The following is a 19,503-nucleotide window of genomic DNA, read 5'->3' on the forward strand; positions in this document are numbered from 1 at the left end:
CCCTTCGCCCCCTATGATTGGTATTTAGGATGAAGCTCAGTCGCCAAGGCGAGGGCTGCTGCCTGGCTACTCAGAACTCAGCAGAGCTCAAAACGAGGGAGTAGCAGCTCCTGGGTCTACAATAAAGGGCATAATCGTTCCCAGAGAGAAAGAAAGAAGGGTGATTAACATTGCATTTTTGGGGGGTGGGGGACACACGCACAGAGACTTTAGATTGTGCTCTCGCGGCAAACCCAGCTCCTCAAACCGCGTGGCTTGCCAAAGCAAAAGTCACATCTGTCGTTTTGATGGACTGAGGAATTTCCATCTCTTCCCCGCTTGATTTGTTCCACGCACTTCCGTCGAAACGACCAACCCTGCAGGGCTGTTGGGAGGGTAAACATTCATCTAGGGAAGAGGGACTCCCTTCGGAGGTGGTGGTGAACTCTCCTTCTTAGGAGGGTCTTTAAGGAGTTGAGATTCCAGCATCGCAGGGGGGTTGGGCTGGATGATCCTGTGGAACCCCTTTCTAACTCTATAGCTCTGCGGTTCTATATGGGCAGGGGAGCAACGCGCTGCGTAAACTTCGTTTTACTTCGGAAGATTAATGCGCGCACATCGGTAACACAGTAAGAGGCTCCGAGGGTGCGACAGCCGTTGTGACTGGTTGCAACTCACTCTGGCTGGATCGGGGCTAAAACTGGAGGGTTGGGGAGAGGTGGAATTAAAAAAAATCATATACCCAGTACAAGCAAGCAAGCTATGCAGACCGGGGCCAGGGGAACGCACCGAATGCCTTCAAAACAAAAACCTGTCGATTTTGAGTCAATCTGAATAGAAGGTGGCTCCCCTTTTCGATACAAACCGCAACTAACCTATTGTGAACGCCATGCCCTCTTGCATTAACAAATCGCTTTCGTTCTCTGTGGAGTGGAGAAAAAAAGAGAAACGTTTCAATTACAAGGGGGACATTGCGCGCCCGCCCTCAGAAGAGTGTATCTGCAATCCTTTTTGGGGAGCAGAGTTTCTTTTTAGTATTTGAGGTAGTGGTGCCCTGAAAACGAAGCACACCTCACCCATTCCTCAAAAAGGTCCAAATCGCTCTCCATCCTGCCCATATAGTGAATTATTCCCAATTTGAGACATTGCAGCCCAATTTGAGCCTTCAGTTGTTGCAACCCTGGTCACCAAAGGTTTGTTACCCTGATCACCAAAGGCAGAGTTAACCCCGTTAGCTGGTGGATATCAGTGATGCAGAAAGAGGTGGGGGGGGGGAGGAGATCAGGAAGAAAATAAATCCAGGCTGCTTTCTTTGCAACTCTGTGAGTTTTTAACTTAACCCCACCCCACCATGTTTCAGAATTATTATTTTTTTAAACTGAAAGTGGAGAAACACTTTGCTTTTGATTTGATTTGATTTTTAAAAAAAGAAAAATCAATCATTGTCCAACCTCTAAGTTTTGTTTCCCTTAAAGCAAAAGCAAACAGAAGCCTTTCTGAATTATAAGGAGGCACTAACAACAGGGGTAGCCAACGTGGAGCCCTCCAGATATTGTAGCTCTCACCAGTACAGCCCCAATGGTCATGGATTATGGGATCTGAAGTCCAACATCCGAAATGCACCTGGTGTAGGTTCTCATTGTACCAACACCTGGTTTCTCCCTCAGCACCTTCAGCTGGAAGTATGTAAAGCGATAGGACCTGCTTTGGAGCAATGTGTAAAACTGCTGGAACATGGGATTGTCTTCTCCTCCCTTCTGTTTCTCTCTCTGTGTGTGGTATCAATTTGGATTGTGAGGGTCGAATTCTGGGTTCCCCTCCTAACCCCCACCCCTGCCCATTTCTGTCCTAGCTCTTTGCTTTCCAAGTGCCCATGTAACCAAAAGGGTGAGGTTGGGGCGATTGCCAGGAGTTGACTTTTATTAACAACACTGAGCCCTGGGCATAGTTTTGCTGCTGCACAAAGTTGATTCACAATTCTATCTGGAGGGGAGACCACAACAAAGGAAGTGAGTGTCACTCTGCATCAAAGAAAAGTTGGAGCTTCTGATCTGCTTCTTCCACTACTCCAACGTCAGTAAGAATCTCACAAGCGGTACCTTGGAAAATCTTGTGTCGTCCTTTCTCAGTTCAGCTTAAAAAGTCAAGGAGCTTCTTCCAACTCTATGATTCTAAGGGCAATAGAACAGGAACAGTCTACTTGGGGGGGAGGGCAGACACACCCGGACCCTAAATCCTGGCTCTTATTTGTCAAATTATACTGAATTACTGGGCAGGGTTCAATTCAGATTATCCTCAAAGCTCCACTCTAATTTCAGAGAGCCCAGTGTTAAGGGTGAACTTAGCCCATAGTGGGTCCAATGGTCAAGAAGGCAGTTTGTGCACGTGATGGAGAGGAAAGTAAGGGGCAGGTGGGGCTCATCCACTTGGGAAGATAGCCCACCTAGGAGAAGGAACATTCTGATCCTAAACCTCTCCTGCCTTGTGAGATATCTTCCAGAGAAGAGAAGGCTAAGGAGTAAACCTTACACAAATTGAGAGCGGAGCCCCTAAGATAGTTGGATGGTGGTTTGCATGCCTCCTTCTGGTAACTCCTGCAGCCAAGCTGGTGCCAAACCTATTGCTCTGCTTTCCTTTGGACCACATCAGCGAGGCTGAGAGGGGAGTCTTGTTCTCTGGGTAGCTCAGGACCTCTATAGACACTGCCCAGGCTTGCGCTCAGGGGAGGTCACTTTGCTGCTGCTAACACAGTGGTCTGACTTCACCCCTGGAGGCGCACTCCATTGTCTCTTCAGACAGACAGATGCCAACAATAGATTGGTTGCGGCACGAACTTTTGTAAGCAACAGCTTATTTCAGAAGATGCATCAGGGAGAGCAAAAGCACTTCAGCTTGGCACTCCAGGAGAGGCTCCCTGTTTGCAACCAAAACACTCAAGTCCTATCTGCAGAAATGGAGGCTAAATACGTTGCCTTCGAAATGTCACCCTGCCACAGCTTTCAGTTAAACAATGGGCAGCCTCCAAAGGGCAACACAAAAGCTGTGTGTTTCAGCTGTGATCCCAAAGTCCTCCCTTGATGCTGCGGTCACTGGGAATTCAACATGTCTCTGCAAACTCTCCACACCAGCCACTGTTTAGAACGATAGATGGGAATGGTAAAGCTGACTCGAGCAGCTTCAGTGCAGTAAAAGATCGTGATGACTTTATACGTAAGAAAATCCTTCAACCCACGTTTTCCAGAAGGTAGTGAGACTTGGGGTAGTCCCAATGTTATTGGACTTCAATTCCTAATCATTGGTCATGCTGGCTAGGGCTGATGAGAGTTGTTATCAAACAATTATCTGGAAGGCACGTTGACCACGCTGCCCTATAGTCTTGCAACACGTCAATATCTTAAAACAACCACGTAACATCCCCCAAACTAACTCCCAACAGTAGATATCCCTTCAGTCTAAAGCAGGGGTAGCTAATGGAAGGGCCTTCTTACCATGATGTCAAACATCCAGGTGGCCGTGGAAGTAAGATCCAATCCCATGCAGGGCCATCTTAAGCATATCCGGCGCCCCCCCCCCGGCAACTCCAAAACAAGGGAGGGGGTGGTGGAAAATGTCCTCTGCCTCTCCCACCGCCCCGATCCCCAGCATGGTGGCAGCGATCAAGCAGGAAAACATGCTGGCGGTCATGCTATCTGGCGTCCGGGCGCAAAGCAGCAGGAGGACAATGACCAGGACCATCTTTAGCAGATGCAGAGGCTGGGGAGGGAAGCTGCATGCCTGCCAGCCATATAGTTGGCGGGGCACAGCTGGCGGGTGTGCAGGGAAAGGGGAGGCTGCCGGCAAAGCTGTGCAGCTCCCTCACTCGCTAGGGCGCCCCTGAGAAGCCGGCGTCCTGGCGCAACGAACCACTAACACCAATGGGAAAGACGGCTCTGATCCCATGACCGACCAAGCAGGGGGCATACTCAGAAATCAGATGTTATGGAGTAAAACTCCCACAATTCCTGGCTATTGATTATGTTGGCTGTGGCTGATGGGAACTGGAGTGTGTTTGGAGGTGGGGAGTGTTAGGATGTAGTTCCATTCCACCTTAAAAGGGTACAGGCATGACGTTTGTGTATCACATGCACATGCTACATGCAACGGAAGTTCCCAGCAAAAGCTGGAAGTAAACAGGCATGTGATACACAAACGTCATGCCTGTACCCTTTTAAGGTGGAATGGAACTACATCCTAACAGGGAGAACATCAAACAAAATGCAACTCTGGAAACTGTTGAGATCCGTAATGCATCCGGGGTTTGTGTTTTGTTGTTGTAATTTTAACAGTCTCGCTCAGCCAGGGGTGCTGCTAGATATTTAAAAAGATTCAGGGTACAGACCCATTATGAAAATGGGCACATGCTAATTTATATGTATTGATGCAAGATCAGGTCTCTCTGAGCACATTCAGGTGGTTGGTAGCTGGGGTCTCACCAGCGCTGAGCTTTGCAGCAAGGCTGGGAGTTCCTATATGTGAAATAAACATGAATACAAATAAGGGCAGGGAAGGGTAGGAGCTATAGGGCCCAGCATAAAAGAGACAGGACTCAAGGGTCTTCGACTACTCCTCAAGAACACTCCTGCAAGCAATCCCCAGTGTCTTTTGATACATGCAGGCTTGTGGCTTGTGGCAATTGTGCCGGACGTGACGAGTGCAGACTTCAGCTTTTCCTCTTAGGTAATGTGGTTGGACTACAACATCCATCATTCCTGGCAACTGGCCATGCTACTTGGGGCTGTTTTAAGACTATTTCCCACTAGCATTCCCCCCCCCTTCTTCTTTTTTAAGCTGGAAAGGAGGAGCACATCTCCTGCATGTGAATACTCAAGTGCAAAGCTCCTGAACCGATGATGGAGGAACCTTCTTACCATGATGCCAAACTTCCGGGTGGCCGTGGAAGTAAGATCCTATCCCATGCCCAACGAAGTAGGGGCACACTCGTACATCATTCTGACGGGCTATATGGCTTTAAAGGAGAGCAAAAGTGAAAGCATTTAATAGGAAAGAAAAAGACACTCCAGAATTCAAAGAATGAATCAAACATTAAATCTCTTCAGATACATATTCACGCTTCTTTCAATTAACCCATTAGGGACTTCCCCCGGTTCAGTAAATTTCAGTGCTGCAAGTTCAGTGCGGGTTAAACGGCGTTTTTTGAGCAATGTAACCATTCTGTCACATTTCATTTCCAATGTGCTTCCCATGTGCTTACCTACAGAATAGCAAACACTGCCTTTAAAAAGATCATGGCCTCCCATAAAAGGCTCTCTGCCCCAGGAAGACACAATAAGGTGGGTAACTTCAACGGTGAACTTTGGGGCTTCGGAAGACAAGAGAGGAATCTTCCTTTCATAGGGTAAACCTGGTACTAAAAAACCAGACAACCCTTTAAAAGCAAAGTAATGTTTATCTTGGGACTGGGCATAGGGGAACTAAGCAGGCAATGCTTTTTAAAGTTCTACCAAGCATCAGATCCGTGTGAGCATTAGTGCCAAGCTGAAAGACAAACCCCAAATCATTTCTTCTAAAAAACCAGGCACATATTGGGAGGGGGCACAAATGCTATTCTGATAGCCCCCGATGTGATGCTCCCTTGTATTGAGTCAGCCCATTGGTTCCATCTAGCTCAGTAGCATCAGTTCCAACCAGCAACCAGCTCTCCAGGGTCTGCTGAGATCCTTTTAATTGGAGACTTAATGTGTGCCCTTCAGCACACAAAGGAGCCTGCCTTAAAATGAAGCCATTGCCCCTCCTAAAGCAAGCTCTTTCGACTCCGAGAGTACATCTGATATTAATAAAAACCAAATTGTTACTCTCCCCGAAGGCCGTCATCACAGCAAATAGGCATGGTTGAGCACCTCTCTCCTCAGGTGCCATTTTAATGCATTTGGACAGAACAATGCAGCCACCACAATTGCCGAGTGGACAAAATCCTTAGATTGCATTCCCAAGCACTTTTAAACTGCCAAGTTTACAGTGGAGTTGACACCAGTAAATTAATATATATATATTTTAATAGAAAAGGTCAATATTTTCCCACAGTAGAACACAAATTTGCACAGGCTGGCAATTTGCTAACGAGCTTCAGTTTCCACAGCATTAAGATACAAGCTAAAGGGACCCCTGACCATTAGGTCCAGTCATGGCCGACTCTGGGGTTGCGGCGCTCATCTCGCTTCATTGACCGAGGGTGCCGGTGTACAGCTTCCGGGTCATGTGGCCAGCATGACTGAGCCGCTTCTGGCGAACCAGAGCAGCGCACGGAAACACCGTTTACCTTCCCGCCAGAGCGGTACCTATTTATCTACTTGCACTTTGACGGGCTTTCGAACTGCTAGGTTGGCAGGAGCAGGGACCGAGCAACGGGAGCTCACCCCGTCACGGGGATTCGAACCGCTGACCTGCTGATCAGCAAGCCCTAGGTTCTGTGGTTTACAACCCACAAAAAAACCCGGTTCAGTGAGGGTGGTTTGAGGGATCTTTTATACCGGGTAATTGGGTAAACTTGTATCGTCCATTACAACAGGCCAGGAGTAAAAGGAGTAACTACTGGCAAATGCCGTTAGTTCAAGAGAAGCATCTGAACTAAGCATGGCTCTTGGAAGTGAAACATACTGCGTCAAAGGGTATTTAATCTGGCTATAGAACATAGATGAAATGTTGCAGTACATTCTCACCTTGTAACAGGAGTACTTCATTTCAGAGTTCAAGCCAAACCAATTGACTCCTTGCTCTATTATACCGTGTTTTTAAGGAAAGGGGTAGAGGACTATTTTGCTTTTTTTTTTTAAAAAAAAGGATTTTTAAATAGTTCTGCAAAACTCAAGGTTCTCCAGAGTTCGCTGCTGTCCTCATTTCAGTGTTTGGGCTGCAGCACTGGCGGAGGAAGAGGAGTGCAGGGGGAGTGCACCGCCCCCGGCAGCGCAATCCCAGTAGGGTGCCATCGCAGCTGCCCCCCTGCCTGTGCCATGCCCCTGCAGGCAACGTGCCCCGCCCCAGGAGGCGCGCCCCACCCCCAGGACACGCAGCAGCCCTGCCCTCGCCTGCTCTCCGCCCCCCAGTGCCGGAGCACGAAGCTCCACCACTGGGCTGCAGTGCCTAATCAGTGTGAAATATATTTTCACATTTCCCTATTTTTATACATGGCAGATGGCTGACATGTTTTGCGGAACAGAGATGGAGGTCTTCAATCAGAAGACTCTTTGGGCACTTTTCCTGGAATTTAAGAATACCACCATCACCACTTAAACGGGAACTGCATGGAATGAAAGTGGACTGGATGAAAGTCTAGGTTCCCACTTACTCCAATTTCCACTCCACAAAAGCCTCACTTAAGAGATGCATTACATCACCATAGAGACAACAAATGGCTGCTGTAGTTTCCTACAACACGGACGTGGATGGTGCTGTGGTATAAACCACTGAACCTCTTGGGCTTGCCAATTGGAAGGTCAGCAGTTCAAATCTGTACGACGGCGTGTTATTGGAAAATAAAACTCCAAGGTGGCTTTCACCTCTGGAAGCTAAGGCCCGAAAAAGACCCAATATGGAGGCCAAATGGCCAAAATATTGGGAAATATTAGAAAAAGATGGAGACAATTGGAAATTGCAGAGTTTGGAGAAAATGAAGGACAAAGTGCGAGACTGGTTACATTATGCTCAGATTAAAGAAGTTTTTAAAAATGACAAAAAGTTAGGGTTCCAGGTGGAGAAATTGAAGTTAGAAACAGAATTGTTAGAACCAAAGACTAAGGTACTATCTAGAATGTATAACTTGCTGTTAAAATGGAACACACAAGACGAAATGGTTAAATTGGCTATGATAAAGTGGGCACAGGACATTGGGCATAACATTATGTTTGAGGACTGGGAAAGGTTATGGACCACTGGGCTGAACTTCACTGCATGTAATGCTCTGAAGGAAAATGTAATGAAAATGATATATAGATGGTACATGACCCCAGTTAAACTTGCCAAAATATACCATTCGTCTGATAATAAATGTTGGAAATGTAAAGAAAATGAAGGAACATTCTTTCACCTCTGGTGGACATGCCCTAAGGTGAAGGCCTTCTGGGAAATGATATATAATGAGCTGAAAAAGGTATTTAAGTATACCTTCACCAAGAAACCAGAGGCCTTCCTTCTGGGTATTGTCGGCCAGAAGGTGCTAAAGAAGGACCAAACATTTTTTATGTATGCAACAACGGCAGCAAGGATACTCATCGCAAAAAACTGGAAAACTCAAGATCTACCCACATTGGAAGAGTGGCAGATGCAGCTGATGGACTATATGCAACTGGCCGAGATGACTGGCAGAATCCGAGACCTGGGAGAAGAGAGGATTGAGGAAGACTGGAAGAAATTTAAGATGTATTTACAAAAACATTGTAATTTGGTTGAATGTTAAGAAGGATGCTAGATTATAAAAAATTGGCCACCACTAAATTAGATTTTGAATTTGATGATAAGTGAGATTAAAGAAAACATAAATTTTATGGAGAATTGCTAGATTATACTTAAATGAGTGGATATAAGATCGTAAACAAGTTGATAATTTGCTTGGAAAAACCTTTTAACGATGTAAATGGGAGCGGGAGACGTGAGGGAGTCCAAAGAAGTGATGAAACTACGTTGTGATAGAAGTAAGATTGTTTATTATTGGTGCATTTGTATTCAAAATGCACCAAAAACTCTAATAAATATTTATTAAAAAAAACCACAACAACAAATCTGTACGACGGCGTGAGCTCCCGTTGCTCTGTCCCAGCTTCTGCCAACCTAGCAGTTCGAAAGCACGTCAGTGCAAGTAGATAAATAGGTACCACTGTGGCAGGAAGGTAAACGGTGTTTCCGTGCGCTCTGGTTTCTGTTATGGTGTTCCATTGCGCCAGCAGCAGTTTAGTCATGCTGGCCACGTGACCTGGAAATCTGCCTGTGGACGAACACCGGCTCCCTCACCCTGAAAGCGAGATGAGTGCCACACCCCATAGTCGCTTTTGACTGGACATAACCATCCAGGGGTCCTTTATCTTTACCTTTTACTCTTGAAATGAGCACAGTAGTATGTCAGCGTGTATATGGAAGGCATGAGAGGCTGCATTCATAAACTCTGCCACGGATATACTTTTGATGTGGAAATGTTGCAATTACCTCTTTTAACAGAGCCAGCATCCTGTGTTATTTGCAGTGGGCATGTGATAACACACACACACACACACACACACACACACACACACACACGGTACCTCAGTTTTTGAACGTAATTCATTCTGGAAGACCGTTTGAGTTCTGAAACGTTTGAAAACCAAGGTGCAAAGGGCAGTCTGCAAATTTAATTGAAAAAATTGAGAAACGCTAAGCGGAAGCCGTTCAACTTCCGAGGCGTGTTCGAAAATGGAAGCCCTTACTTCTGGGTTTTCGGTGTTCGAGTTCCGAAATGTTCGTCAATGGAGACGTTTGAAAACCGAGGTAGCATTGTATATATTAATTAACACTTTTCACAGTACAATATAAGACAAGCTAGTCACACACACACACACAAAAATAAGAGAATAAAAGAACAAAGAAAAGATAGAAGAGACAGAAAAATACAGGATCCTCTCTCACAAACATATCTTAACTTTTGACCCATCCAGAAAAAGGGGTATCCTTCTTGCTCTCACCTGGGGGTGCCCCTCTCTTCTCCCTGCCTCTCACCCTTTGAGATTTCCCCTTCCCTGTCTCTCACACAGGGGCTTTGATCTCCACACAGTTTATGAGCTTAGCAGAAGCCCAAGGGTCGAGGCATTTAAAGAAGCTACATTTATTTTATTTTGAAAAAAGTTGACTATACTTGCCAGTTTGATTTCAAATAAATCGCCCTATCTGCCCGTGAAGGTGAGGACTTGATTCCTTCCTCTGGGTCTATTTACATGGAGCTTTTGTTGCATCTGCCCACACATTTGCCCCATTGCTCAAGAATGTGCTGCCACTACAATAGCGCTGCCATTACAGTGAATGGCACCCCAGAGCTGGAAAATGGGAGAGTGAAGAACTAGGTCAATAACTTTTAATGTTGCTCACAGATAACACCTTGAATGGATTTTTTTTTTTTTTGAACAGGCCCTATAGATTAGCTACTGCTTGCCTACCACACCAACAAAAAAAATCTTTAGCTATTACAGTATTTTGTTTGATTCTGGAGCACAGCAGAGTATAGATCTCAAATGTATGATAGCTCAAATGTCTTTATGGATCTCCTAAATACTCACAGGGAGTTAAGTAATGACACAAAGAAGCAGGAACATGGAAGTTAAAAGATTTTTCTTTTCTCCCCCCCCAAAAAAAATCTCACTAGGATTTGAGAGGTGTTTTTTTAAAAAACGCAATTGTTTCACTAGAGTCACCGAAAAGAGCAGTAGAAATGAGAAGCTAGGAAGTTAACAGTTTTCTCACTTAACACATAAAAATGAACAGAAAAAAAGAGATAAGAACAAGCGATTCATTATTCCCCCCCTCCTTGAAGCACTAAGCCTTTGTATATCTCTCTGCTTTTCTCCAAGTGTGTGCTTGCTGGTGCCAAAATAATTTAATCAATTTTCTATTTGGGTTTGCCTGACTTTTTCTTCCTGCTTATCTTGAGACACTAATGGAGACTGTCTTTTTCATGCTTTACTCTGAAGCAGCAACAGAAGTTCCCCCCACCCCACCCCTTCCCAGTAAATTTTAAAAAGGAAATTGAAAAAGAAGCGAAAGAGAAGAAAATACTTAAAATAAAGGAATGGGTGGAGAAAATGAGAAGCAAAGAACAAATAAGAGGAACTCTATCAGAAAGTAAAATAACTGGAGCAATGAACAAAGAAGTGGTGAAGGGAAAACAAGATATGCAAAGAATATACAAAAATTTTTTTGGGGGGAGATTATAAAAAGGGAGCTAAAGAAGAAAATATAGTTTAAAAAGGGGAAACCAGTGAAATTGATAAAATATTAGTAGAAAGAGGTGTGGGCAGGTAAATAGTCAAAACTGGGGGGAAATGTAAGAGAAATGAACGTAGAAAATGTTGTCTATAAAGATAAAAGAAAATTACTGTAAATTAGTATGGAGATGGTATTTAACACCAGTAAGATTAAATCAAATAAACAAGGAATATTTGGTACTATGTCGGAGGGGACTTATGTTCACATGTGGTGGGGGTGTAAATATGTACAAATTTTTTTTGGCAAAGGGTGTTTAAGGAGATAACAGAAATCACTGGGTTAAGGTAAAGGTAAAGGTACCCCTGCCCGTACGGGCCAGTCTTGACAGACTCTAGGGTTGTGCGCTCATCTCACTCTAGAGGCCGGGAGCCAGCGCTGTCCGCAGACACTTCCAGGTCACGTGGCCAGTGTGACGAGGTTGCTCCGGCGAACCAGCATCAGAGCAGCACACGGAAACGCCGTTTACCTTCCCACTATAAAGCGGTACCTATTTATCTACTTGCACTTGGGGGTGCTTTCGAACTGCTAGTTGGGCAGGAGCTGGGACCGAACGACGGGAGCACACCCTGCCGCGGGGATTCGAACCGCCGGCCATGTGATCGGCAAGTCCTAGGCGCTGAGGTTTTACCCACAGCGTCACCCGTGTCCCAATCACTGGGTTAAAGCTGGCCAAAAGTCCAGAGGTAGCATTGTTATTGATTTACAATGTGGGTGGAAGGTTCATAGGCTAAGGAGGACTTGCTCACAAATTTATTGACAAGCTGCACGAGTTATGATAGCTAGGAAGTGGAAGGGGCAAGATGAATATAAAATGGAAGAATTGTATAAAGAGGTGTGGGATAGAGCTATTAATGATAAATTAACATGTGCTATTAGGGTAAGACAGGGAATATGCAGGAGAAATTATTTTGAGGAGATATGGAAGGTATTTGTAGAATTTGTACCGTTAAAACGGAAAGGGTTCAAACCATCACAAGAGGTGTTGAAATTTTGGGAGGTTGGATAGTTATAATGGAATCGTCTCAGGAGTGGGGTGCACATTTTTATTCATTTTTATTACTTTGTTAAAATAAAAATTTAAATGTAATTTTTTAAAAATTCCCCAACATTGTATTTTCATTCAAAATATAGTCTGTTGTCTGAAATATACACTATTTAAATCAATCAAAGCAAAATAGCTGGCTAAAGCATGGGCTTCTAATTGTCATCACTAGTCAGTAGAGGATCATCTAAGGATGTAAATGTGTAATCCATTCATTTGGGCAGAGTTTCTAATGCATGTCTGAAATGCCCATTCAGAACAGTAGAACTTTGATATTATTGGATGTAATATTGTGAAAGGTGACAACAATATAGTATATTGCACATCCATACTGCATTGTGTTTCTGCCAGTGAAGCCTCTGATACCGATTGGCTGAGCCAGTGTGATAGCATGGAATATTGTTTACAAACCTTCTAGATGCTGGGAGAGCAAAGCTGTCCATGTTTGCAGTTCTGCTTCTATGAGGGAAGGGATGGTTGCTAGTTTGGCTGGGATTAAACTGCACACTGGCCCCAGGGATAGGAGAAGTTTTGTGTGCCAGGGTGAGAAGCGGGAAGAAATCTCAGGAAGTAGGGAAGCTGGGAGCTCGGAGACAAGCTGGCTGAGTAGGCACGTGCAAAGCAGGCAATGAACAAGAAGCTGAGGAAAGAGACGGAGACAACATCATGAAAGGCAGAGGGGAAAGGATACTGTGAGGTGGAGTTCTGAAAAAGTCTCACAACATTTTAAGATCAGAGCAGGCTTCCAATGGGAGAAGAGGGGAGGGGGACAGAAATGTTAGAGGGGCACTGGAGAAAGAGACACAAAATACAGTGGTACCTTGGGTTACAGACGCTTCAGGTTACAGACGCTTCAAGTTACAGACTCCGCTAACCCAAAAATAGTACCTCAGGTTAAGAACTTTGCTTCAGGATGAGAACAGAAATTGTGTGGTAGGGGTGTGGCAGCAGCGGCAGGCTCCATTAGCTAAAGTGGTGCTTCAGGTTAAGAACAGTTTCAGGTTAAGAACGGACCTCCAGAACGAATTCAGTTCTTAACCTGAGGTACCACTGTAGTCAGGAAAGCGTGGAGTGAAAGAAACAATGGGAAATGGAGATATGAAGAAAGGAAAGTCAAAGAGAAAGCAAAATCAGCCACACCCTCATACTGAGTGCATGGGTAGAAGACAAGGGGAAAGGGAGCTGTGGAAAGCAGATGTCTGGGAGCAAATGAAGCATGGGGTTTCTAGATCAAAAATGTAGACTAAGGCTGCACTAATTTGGGGGGGTGTGTTGGATTTTTGGAGCAGAAAAGCAGCTCTGGAGGACACATGTTCTTCAAACGTTGGACCTTTTTGTTGCTGCTGCTCGGGTTTACTTTTCTACACTGCCTCTCTCAACAATTGTTTCAGCATCTTTAATAAATAAAATCAATTTGTCTCGACAGGAAGCATTACTCTCACTCTGTTCAGACAAATATGTCACAAATATGCAAAAGCCTCTGCCTCTTCGCAGATTCCCTTACAGCTACCAAATACAGAGGAGTTTTCATGGGGAGTGGAAGGCTGCAAATGCTTCAGACATCATCCTTTATCTTGTATTCTTTAAGAGTTAGGTGGAAGCCAGATTTCTGCAAGTGGTGGTTTTCCAATCACTACATATTATAGCCTAACAAATCTGCCCCCCCCCCAAAAAAAACCCAAAGTCAACATACACTGGAGGTAAAACCACACAAATCTCCCTACTGGCTGCAAGACAGAAGTCTGGTTTTATTTCATTGCAAAGATGCCCTATGCCTTGTTACTGCCTGAAGGTCTGTGATGTAACAGAATGCTTATATGCTTTGACTTAGTATTTGTATTCTGCTTTTCTGAACAACACTGAGCTCAAAGTGGCTCACAATAACACAAAACAATGAGCAGACATAATTGTACCGCATGCCAATAATGCTTCTTACTGACTGCTAACAAGCTAAGCTGCTAGCATGAAGAACTTACTGGTGGGGCTGTATTCTGTTGTTGGAAACTGATATAGGCTGGATCTACACAGATTTTTAAAAACGCTATGAAAATGCTTTTTTAAAAATGTTGTGAAATTTATATGGAATTTGCCATTAGCTCATCAGCGCCTGTGTGTCCTGTACACAAGGAGCTACAACTATTGTATTGGTGAGAAGCTATTAGACATAAGAGTACGAGAATAATGGGGGGGTGTCTGTGTACAAATGGCAGAATGGGAGGTTGTGATTAGGGCATGTGAATAGGCAATGGGGGAAGAGTAGGTACAACAAACATACACCCACCACATTTTTTATTTCCTGCTGTGATTTCATGGACGTTTGGCGAATATTCTAGTAGCTTTCAGTGTTGGTTTCTGCAGGAAGATTTCTTTGACGTGTCTTTCGCCACGGGACACACAGGATGTGAGCCACAAAACAGCTGGGAAGTCAGCATTCCTGAGCTCAGTGCCAAATGGCTCTAAGCCAGGGTTGGCCAAAGTGGTGCCCACAGGGGCATATGCCCCCAAAGAAGCCTTCCCTGGTGCCCACAGTGTCCCCCTCCCTTTGCTGAGATTAGACTTGAAATAAAGTATTCAAGGGCCATTTTGATTTGCCTCTTTAACCAGGCCTTGGGCTGATTGACATCCGATGCCCTTTTAAATGTGTTGTGGAAGGGGGGGATTACTGGTTTGTTTCTGTTCTTATTTTTATTATGTATTTTGTGTTTTTCATATTGGAATTTTATCTTGTGAACCGCCCTTAGATCTACAGGTATACGGCGGTATGCTACTACTACCACTACTACTCCTACTACTCCTACTACTAATAATAATTTTGCAACCAACAGAATAGGTTGCAGTGTGTGCATGGTTGTGGGCTGTGTAGGATATCCATGGCAGTTTAAGGGGAGCGGGTGGCGCTGTGGTCTAAACTCCTGAGCCTCTTGGGCTTGCCGATCAGGTCGGCGGTTCGAAACCCCGCAACAGAGTGAGCTCCCGTTGCTCTGCCCCAGCTCCTGCCAACCTAGCAGTTCGAAAGCACGCCAGTGCAAGTAGATAAATAGGTACAGGTGCAGCGGGAAGATAAACGGTGTTTCCGTGCGTGCTGGCACATCTCACAGTCCTCTGTGCACCAGTAGCGGTTTAGTCATGCTAGCCACATGACTGGGAAAGCTGTCTGTACACAAACACCGGCTCCCTCAGCCTGAATCGAGAGGAAAGCCGCATCCCATAGCTGCCTTTGACTGGACCTAGCTGTCCAGGGGTCATTTACCTTTACCATGGCAGTTTCTCTGATTTTCAAATATGCCATGGGCCGAAAAGGGATGATGATCCCTCCATTAACCCATCTTAAAGGGGTCGTGGAATGCATTAAAACCAATAGTTTCTGTTTTCATTGTGAGACCTACCAACTGAAACTTTTGGGTGCTTCACGGTTCTAAAAATCATCCTCTCAACGGGTGGGTTGTTCATATTCCTATTCACAGCTCCCCAGAGAGATAAATTCAGGTTCTCTAAAGCCCAAGAGTAACAACACACAGTTCTGACGGACCACAGAACCACGGACCAAGAGCTTGCCTACTTTACAAGCCGGTTGCGAGTCAGCAGTGAGCAGAAGTTAATGTATAAATAGTCAAACCACCAGTGTAGTACACTTCTGAGGTGCGGATCCCATGCAGCATCTATGCTGACAATAGAGAGATGGGCATCTGCCTAAGTGAGGTCTCATGCTGTGCAACTGTGCTGCAAATTACACCTGACTGAAGAGGGACACATTTTCCCTCCTTGGCTTACCTTAGAAAGCAATCCTTGTCTGCTCTCCCCTGTTGGAAAGATGAGATCTGACTCATCTTTTTCTTCTATTGTAGTTTGCAGTTGGGTTCCAAATGTTTGTGCAAGCTTATCCCTGACCAATTCTTTGGGTGTTACTTGCATTCAAACAAAACCTTCCCATCTTATTTTATTTTATTTTGGGACAAGAGTGGGTTCATCTTAAGAACTTTAACTGCACTGGGCTCAGGCAGACCAAGACACATAGGTCATTGCTAGTCTGTCATTTAACGGACAGAACAGCAGTAACGAAAGCTTAAGGGAAATGTAATCCGAATAGAGAAATCTGATGTGTGTACAACCTTTGCGCAGAAACCGCGATGTTAAACCATCCCCATATTCTGTATGCCCAAAGATTCTGGGTTTATGTTATTCTTAATGTGCAATTAAGACAGCACCCCTGCTGTCTTAAAAGGGGGCGCATGCCACCAAAGCCAAAGGGTGAGGTGGGGGAAAGGTCTGTAGAAAAAACTGTAACCCACTGATCTTACCTTATATATGTTAAAGGCTGTTAGTCACCCTGGACCTTGAGCATAATAATAATAATAATAATAATAATAATAATAATAATAATAATTTATTATTTATACCCCGCCCATCTGGCTGGGCCTCCCCAACCACTCTGGGCGGCTTCCATAGAAAGCAAAAATACAGTAAAATATCACACGTTAAAAACTTCCCTGAACAGGGCTGCCTTAAGATGTCTTCTGAATGTCAGGTAGTTGTTTATCGCTTTGACATCTGCTGGAAGGGCGTTCCACAGGGCGGGCGCCACTACCGAGAAGGCCCTCTGCCTGGTTCCCTGTAGCTTTGCTTCTCGCAATGAGGGAACCGCCAGAAGGCCCTCGGCGCTGGACCTCAGCGTCCGGGTAGAACGATGGGGGTGGAGACGCTCCTTCAGATATACCGGACCGAGGCATGGGCAGGCCCCTCTCATTTACTGTAATGCCCTGGTGTGTTGCCTGTGTGCAAGTGTATGTGTGGTGTGGGGAGAAAACAAGGCTTATTGAGCCTATGGGAGTCCACTTGCAGGCACCATGTCCATGTTGGCACTGGACCCTTCCCCATCTATGGTAGCATCCAACCAAGTTGTCCTATTAGAGTGAAGTCAGGACTTCCTCTTCTTTCTGCCCTTGTGGTGTGTGGCCCAAATCTGCTCTGGAGTATTGGGTGGTGGTGGTGGTAACACAGAACAGATGTGTGCAGGTGAGGGAATATGGGAAGAGAAGAGAAGAGAGACCCCTGGCATAGGCAGATGTTCTTGTACTAAGGAGACAACTTAGTACAATTCCATGGGTGGAATTCACCATAGTGCTAAGTGGGGTATCAAGTGTAGGGAACAAGGTCTGGTCATGCAATAAGACTCCCCACCCACCCATTATGCTTCTTCTTGCCCCCCCCTCAAACTCCCAGAACATATTTAGGGGTATGAGGGGCTTGGGGGAGAGGAGAAGGGGCAAGCTCCTTTGCACGAGTGGACCTCGTTCCACACACACAGCAACGTAGCTGAATCCCAACCTTTATAAACACACCATAATCAACCTTCAAACCACCCTGGCTACTGTGTTCATAAATTGCTACTATCAATTTCATAGCAGAAAATTCATTATTGTGCCTTATTTGATAACTACGGTCAGATAGAAAAGTTGCCTTAATTAAGCAGAATAAGGGTCAGCAGCTCTTTGTCTACTGTAACCACACAAGACAAATAATGATGAGCCCCAATTGAAGGTAAAAATATTTAAACCGGACATTAATAAAGAACCTTATGTCCAGAAGAGTAGTGGTTGCAGCATCAGAGGTTGGCTTAAGGATGTGGGGGTATCTCCATCCACAGATATCTTAAAGCCAAGGTTAAATAGTTGTCCCAGGAGAGCTGTGTGAGCAAAGTCCTTGAGTTTTTTCCTGCTTCATATCATACTGGAGTTCTGGGCAAGATGCTATTTGAGCTAACATGCTTTGATATGAGATTGTAACTTCTGATAAGGAGTTGTACTTGGTTAACTCGGCAGGATGTAGACCTGCTGATGGACCAGTCTGTAAGAGCACTTTCTTGCCTGAGGACTTTTTCGGACTCTTTGGTCTTTTTAGGAAAGACCACATTCCATGTTCCACACCTTATAAAGAAATTAGACCTTGCAGTGTGCTCAATGCGCTCCATGTCATAGAGCATCTTTCTTATAGAGGTGCCTGCCAAGCCACTTCACCACCCAATTTAAAAAATGATGGTGCAGTAAATTTCTAGATAGCTTTCCCTTCCCATTTTTTTAACCTTCTTTTACTTTTATTTTGTGTTATCACTTTGCATACTCCTATATCAAGGCAACCAATCATTTTTTAAAACACAAATAAATTTAGGTGGTAGGCAGAGATGACTACACAAATCATCCAGCACCTCTCCTTTTAGAAAGAAGGCAAATCAGCACTGCGAAATTCAACTGAACTTAACATTTATTTCAAAGGCCAGTATCTGTTTAAGCTAATCAACAGCACAAACTAGGTTCCTTCTGCATTTTCCTTCATTCATGACTTTGCACTTCAATAATTTTTTTGCACACAGTTCTGCCAATGGCTCTGGCATTATGGTGCTTCGTAAAGATACAATGGCACTTTGCAAGTCTAGTTCTGCAAGATGCTTAGCTTTTTCCAATTTTGCAGATGTTGGAATAGATGCTAAAAGCCATTTCTTTACCCAAAGCCAACCAGTAAAACCATGGATGAACTGAAAACCTGAACCCAAATTTCCTAGGACACAACCCAACTATTTTTAATGTACATTAGGCCCCAAGGCCCTTTTGTCAGTTAGTGGACATGTGAAAGCCAGCATTTAAAGATAATAATAATAATAATAATAATAATAACAACAACAACAACAACAACAACAACGCATCGGGGAGAGGCAGAGCTGTAGAGCTACAATTGTGGGGAAAAGGCCTCTCACAGCACACTTTGAAATCACACACTGCTCTGTGTTCTAGGGGCATAAGTGACAACTAGGGATGGGAAACAGTTTGCTTCTGTTTGCCTTTTAGTGCAATCCTGTTTAATTTACGCTTCGTGAAAAAATATACATGAAATTTAGGATGTGGTTCTCCAAACAAAGAAAAATGTGTGTATTAGGAGGTATATGGATTGAAATGCTGACACGTTTCCTTGAGGTCTTTCTTTCTTTCTTTCTTTCTGAATTCACAATGTTGCAAAAATCGTACCAAATCCATACCAAAAGATGGGGAAAATGAGAAACAGAGAGAAAACAAAACTAGCATATTCACCTATCCACAGTGAAGACTAGAGAGGAGATGTTGAAAGATAAAAGGCCAACCATCTCCCCTTTCTTCACTTGGGATCCAGTAAAAAGAACAGTGACAGCAAGTGTCATTGACGTGCCACAGAAAGAGGAAGGACGAGAGCATTCTCCAAAATGTTTCTCCTGGGATGGCATCAGGAAAATTGGTTTGGGGCTTGAAAGTCAAATGACAAAAAGCTATGCCCCAGAAAGCTTTTTCTCCCTGCAAAATTTTGTGTGACCCTAGTGAGCCACCAGAGTCTAGATGTTCAAGGTGCGAAGTGACAAAAGTGTTTTGAAGGAAAACTTTGGGAAGAGATGCTGAACTTGTAACCCCTCAACAATGAACCGGGTGAAAGAAATCTCGACTGAAGTAGGTAGCGACAAAGAT

At 44.5% G+C, this 19,503-nt stretch overlaps 1 protein-coding gene and 1 long non-coding RNA gene across 6 annotated transcripts in view; one reads left to right on the top strand and one right to left on the bottom strand.

The window, feature by feature from the left end:
* The window catches only part of LOC309335590, a 259,519-nt gene that overhangs the window by 204,313 nt on the left and 35,703 nt on the right, over positions 1 to 19,503 (top strand). The window lies entirely within an intron of this gene.
* METAP1D (methionyl aminopeptidase type 1D, mitochondrial) overlaps positions 1 to 19,503 on the bottom strand; it is a gene marked incomplete at its 5' end in the record, with an annotated part of 101,123 nt that overhangs the window by 1,262 nt on the left and 80,358 nt on the right. For 4 of the 5 annotated variants that reach the window (XM_081846438.1, XM_081846436.1, XM_081846439.1 and 1 more), the window contains 2 exons: positions 855 to 902; positions 4,887 to 4,984. In XM_081846438.1, the coding sequence (XP_081702564.1) occupies positions 855 to 902; positions 4,887 to 4,984 (146 nt within the window). The remainder of the gene's footprint in view (positions 1 to 854; positions 903 to 4,886; positions 4,985 to 19,503) is intronic. The other variant, XM_081846437.1, reaches the window with a different exon arrangement.

Source organism: Podarcis erhardii, assembly GCF_964252035.2.
Source record: "Podarcis erhardii genome assembly, chromosome: 1".
In the NCBI taxonomy this organism is placed as follows: Eukaryota; Metazoa; Chordata; class Lepidosauria; order Squamata; family Lacertidae; genus Podarcis; species Podarcis erhardii.